General features: G+C 50.4%; 1 protein-coding gene across 1 annotated transcript in view; it reads left to right on the top strand.

Moving 5' to 3' along the window:
* LOC143117473 (xenotropic and polytropic retrovirus receptor 1 homolog) overlaps positions 1–5,000 on the top strand; it is a 45,702-nt gene that overhangs the window by 38,613 nt on the left and 2,089 nt on the right. The window contains exons 14-15 of the mRNA XM_076279221.1: positions 1,947–2,113; positions 3,727–3,866. Of these exons, the coding sequence (XP_076135336.1) occupies positions 1,947–2,113; positions 3,727–3,866 (307 nt within the window). The remainder of the gene's footprint in view (positions 1–1,946; positions 2,114–3,726; positions 3,867–5,000) is intronic.

Here is a 5,000-nt window from a genome sequence, read left to right as displayed (position 1 = left end):
CCATGGTGGAAGCTCTGTGTGGTTAGTCGGAGGGTATTGACCGGATATCGGATTCCTGATTCCGCTGTCGCTGGCTGCCATGTTCAATAGAGGTCTGTGTCAGCATGGGGCAGGAGAGGAGACTGGGCAGCATGGGGCAGCATGGGGCAGGAGAGGGGACTGGGCAGCATGGGGCAGGAGAGGAGAGGAGACTGGGCAGCATGGGGCAGCATGGGGCAGGAGAGGAGAGGGGACTGGGCAGCATGGGGCAGGAGAGGAGAGGAGACTGGGCAGCATGGGGCAGGAGAGGAGAGGAGACTGGGCAGCATGGGGCAGGAGAGGAGACTGGGCATCATGGGGCAGGAGACTGGGCAGCATGGGGCAGGAGACTGGGCAGCATGGGGCAGCATGGGGCAGGAGACTGGGCAGCATGGGGCAGGACAGGAGAGGTGACTGGGCAGCATGGGGCAGCATGGGGCAGGAGACTGGGCAGCATGGGGCAGGAGACTGGGCAGCATGGGGCAGGAGACTGGGCAGCATGGGGCAGCATGGGGCAGGAGACTGGGCAGCATGGGGCAGCATGGGGCAGGACAGGAGAGGTGACTGGGCAGCATGGGGCAGGAGACTGGGCAGCATGGGGCAGCATGGGGCAGGACAGGAGAGGTGACTGGGCATCATGGGGCAGCATGGGGCAGGAGAGGAGACTGGGCATCATGGGGCAGCATGGGGCAGGAGAGGAGAGGGGACTGGGCAGCATGGGGCAGCATGGGGCAGGAGAGGAGACTGGGCATCATGGGGCAGGACAGGAGAGGTGACTGGGCATCATGGGGCAGGACAGGAGAGGGGACTGGGCAGCATGGGGCAGCATGGGGCAGGAGACTGGGCAGCATGGGGCAGCATGGGGCAGGAGACTGGGCAGCATGGGGCAGGGCAGGAGAGGGGACTGGGCAACATGGGGCAGCATGGGGCAGGAGACTGGGCAGCATGGGGCAGGACAGGAGAGGGGACTGGGCAGCATGGGGCAGCATGGGGCAGGAGACTGGGCAGCATGGGGCAGCATGGGGCAGGAGACTGGGCAGCATGGGGCAGGACAGGAGAGGTGACTGGGCAGCCTATGGGGTCGTGCAGGGCCCTAGAGAGGTGAACAGTAACTCATGGCCATCTATGTGTTTGGCGGTGACTGACAATTTTGACTAGCAGCATCCTGGGTACAAGTTATCAAGAACCATGCTGAAGGAAAGAAATGTGTTTGGAAAGAAATATGAAATGATGACTCTGAAACAGCTCTTTTGCTGAAACAAACATTTGTAGACATTCTAGTCATTTGAAATCTAGAGAAACAAATTTATTTAATAAATATATATTTTAAAAAATAATGTTTTCTCCACTTGATCCATTTACGGACATTTGGTGAAGTTTTCACATTTACAGACTAAAAAGAGGTTTGGGTCAGTCTGACCAGTGGTGAAAAGGTTTGAGAATTCTGCATGATGTCTGGAGTCACGATATGCGATGTGTGTGTGTGTGTGTGTGTGTGTGTGTGTGTGTGACAAGATATGCCTTGTCAGAGCCTAATGGGATAATGGTGTGACATAATCAGAGGGCTTATGGATATTAGTCTATATGATGAGATGGAATGATCCAGGCCATTGTGTGTGTTCACTGGTGTATGAAGCGCTCTTAGATATCTCAATCAAATCCTTTGATAACAGGGCCCCCTCTGCTGGAAGAAAGAGGAATGACAGCAGTGTTTTTTCAACTGCAGTCTATTTTCAGCTTTGTCTTCTTCCCTGTTTTCCTTGATAGTGCATCTGCCTCCACTTTAGCATTCTACATACAGTAATTAGCATTTCCTCAAAATGACCAGATCAGGATGTTTAATGGAAAGCCTCCTTTGTATTGGGAATTGGTCACGTTATTGCCTCTTGTCCATCTTTTGACGTCTTTGTGTGTTTTAATCTTTCCAGAGCAGACCCATGACGACGCCGACGTCTTCTTCTACCTGCTCATCGTCTTCTCCACGGTCAGCTCCCTCTACACGCTGATCTGGGACCTGAAGATGGACTGGGGCCTGTTTGACCGCCACGCCGGCGAGAACACCTTCCTCCGGGAGGAGATCGTCTACCCACACAAGGTGAGAGACGCGCTGCTTTACGAGACACGGCTCAGATGTGCACACAGTGAGACTGGTGCCCTGTGTTCCTATAGGCCAGCGTTTCTCAAACTGTGGGTCGCGACCCACTACTGGGTCGCGGAGACATGCCAGATGGGGCGCGAACTGACGTGAAAAACAGGAGTTTTTTTATTTATTTTTTTATCTGTAGCCTGGGCCCAGGTAGCACCCGATGCGCAATGGACGCACTGTGTTATTCACAGGGAAGCGCTCGTGTCAAGGCAGCTTAAGTTAGTCCCGACCTACATGAGATTTTGAACGTTGTTGTGAGAGTGGTGAATTTCATCAAAACCCGGCCCTTAAAAGCGCGTCTATTCTCCGCACTTTGCGAAGAGATGGTAGCTGACCAAAAGGCTGTACTGTTTCACAGCGAGGCAAGGTGGCTTTCCCGAGGTAAAGTGCTGTCGCGTGTGTTTGAGCTCCGAGTCGCCTCTTCTTGGAGGAAGAGCGCATGTTTGAATCTGCAAGCACGTTCACTAATGAACCTTTCTTGACGAAGCTGGCCTATCTTAGCGATATATTTGATATATCTTAGCGATACATTTGAGTTAAATGTCCAGTTACAAGGCAAAGACAAGCACCTACCTCACCTAGCAAATAAGATTATTCACCAAAAAAACTTGAGTATGGGACAGGCGCCTCGATCGCGACAGTATTATGCCTTTGAGATTTCTGAGCGAAATCGCTGAAACGTCTGATTGGGAGGCACTCTTGTGATCCCATGTATTAAACAGTAGGCCTACACATCACATCCCTGCAAAGTTTATTTCAAAAATATTTCCCAACCAGCAGTGCTCAGTATGACTGGATTATGGATCCATTTAATGCAGCATGTTGGTATTTCATTGAATATATTGTACAATGCTGTAAAATGGCCTATACTTCCTAATATGTTGCTGGAAAACAGAAATATGTGTGTTATGTATTTATTTATTATTATATCTGCAGCACCAGCTGATTTTAACTCTGTTGAAGAGGATATATTTAGAACTTGTCATTATTTCAATAAATTTGACAATTTTAAGCTTGACCTACCACTTTCTTAGAGCGATGAGGGACAGGTGGGGCTCGAGAATGCCCCCTTGATCAAAGTGCGGAATGAAAGAAAAAGTTTGAGAACCACTGATCTAGTTTGTTAACTACCACAGTCACGAGTTGGGTCGCGATAGTCTGTCATTTTTAAAAAGTGGGTCCCCAGAAAAAAAGTTTGAGAAACACTGCTATAGGCCTACTACTACTGTGCCATCATAGAGGACGTTTAAAGGCTCAGCGCCTGTTTTAATGTGCCCTGAGGACGTTTAAAGGCTCAGCGGCTGTTTTAACGTGCCCTGTGTTCCTATAGGCCTACTACTACTGTGCCATCATAGAGGACGTTTAAAGGCTCAGCGGCTGTTTTAACGTGCCCTGAGGACGTTTAAAGGCTCAGCGGCTGTTTTAACGTGCCCTGTGTTCCTATAGGCCTACTACTACTGTGCCATCATAGAGGACGTTTAAAGGCTCAGCGGCTGTTTTAACGTGCCCTGAGGACGTTTAAAGGCTCAGCGGCTGTTTTAACGTGCCCTGTGTTCCTATAGGCCTACTACTACTGTGCCATCATAGAGGACGTGATCCTGCGCTTCGCCTGGACGCTGCAGCTGTCTCTGTCCACCATGACGCCGCACCACTCCATCTCCGACATCCTGGCCACCCTGCTGGCCCCTCTGGAGGTCTTCAGGTGAGAAACACACACACACACACACACACACACTCACACACACACGCACACACACACACAAGATAAACACTCACACACACACACTCACACACACACACACACACTCACACACACACACACACACACACACACACACACACACACACATACACAAGATAAACACTCACACACACACACACACACACACACACACACAAGATAAACACTCACACACACACACACACACACACACACACACACACACACATACACACATAGACCTCACCTAGACCCACACACACACACACACACACACACACACTCACACACACACACACACACACACACACACACACACACTCACACACACACACACACACACACACACACACACACACACTCACACACACACACACACACACACACACACACACACACACTCACACACACACACACACACACACACACACAAGAAAAACACTCACAGACCCCCACACACACACACACACTCATAGACCTCACCTAGACCCACATACACAAGATAAACACTCACACACACACACACACACACACACACACAAGATAAACACTCACAGACCCACGCACACACACACACACTCATAGACCTCACCTAGACCCACACACACAAGATAAACACTCACACACACACACACACACACACACACACACACACACACACACACAAGATAAACACTCACAGACCCCCCCCCACACACACACACACACACACACACACACACACACACATACACTCATAGACCTCACCTAGACCCACACACACAAGATAAACACTCACAGACCCAAACCATACCCTCATAGACTTCACATAGACCCACACACACAGATCCATACTCCTAGACCCAAACTACAACCATACACACAGATCCACACTCACAGACCTCACTTAGACCCCCCCCCCCACACACACACACACTCAAAGACCTCACCTAGACCCACACTCACACACACAAGCACACACTCCTAGACCTCACATAGACCCACACACACACAAATCCACACTCACAGATCCCAACCACACCCATACACACAAAACCACATTCAGAGACGTGACCTAGACCCACAAATACAGAACCATCTTCACAAACACAGACTCAGACCCACAGCCCCCATAAA

Source organism: Alosa pseudoharengus, unplaced genomic scaffold, assembly GCF_046254945.1.
Source record: "Alosa pseudoharengus isolate Yale_2024_CS ecotype anadromous, Long Island Sound unplaced genomic scaffold, YU_APseudo_1.1 YU_APseudo_1.1_scf_11, whole genome shotgun sequence".
Classification (NCBI taxonomy): Eukaryota; Metazoa; Chordata; class Actinopteri; order Clupeiformes; family Clupeidae; genus Alosa; species Alosa pseudoharengus.
This window is presented reverse-complemented; position numbering and strand designations above follow the sequence as displayed.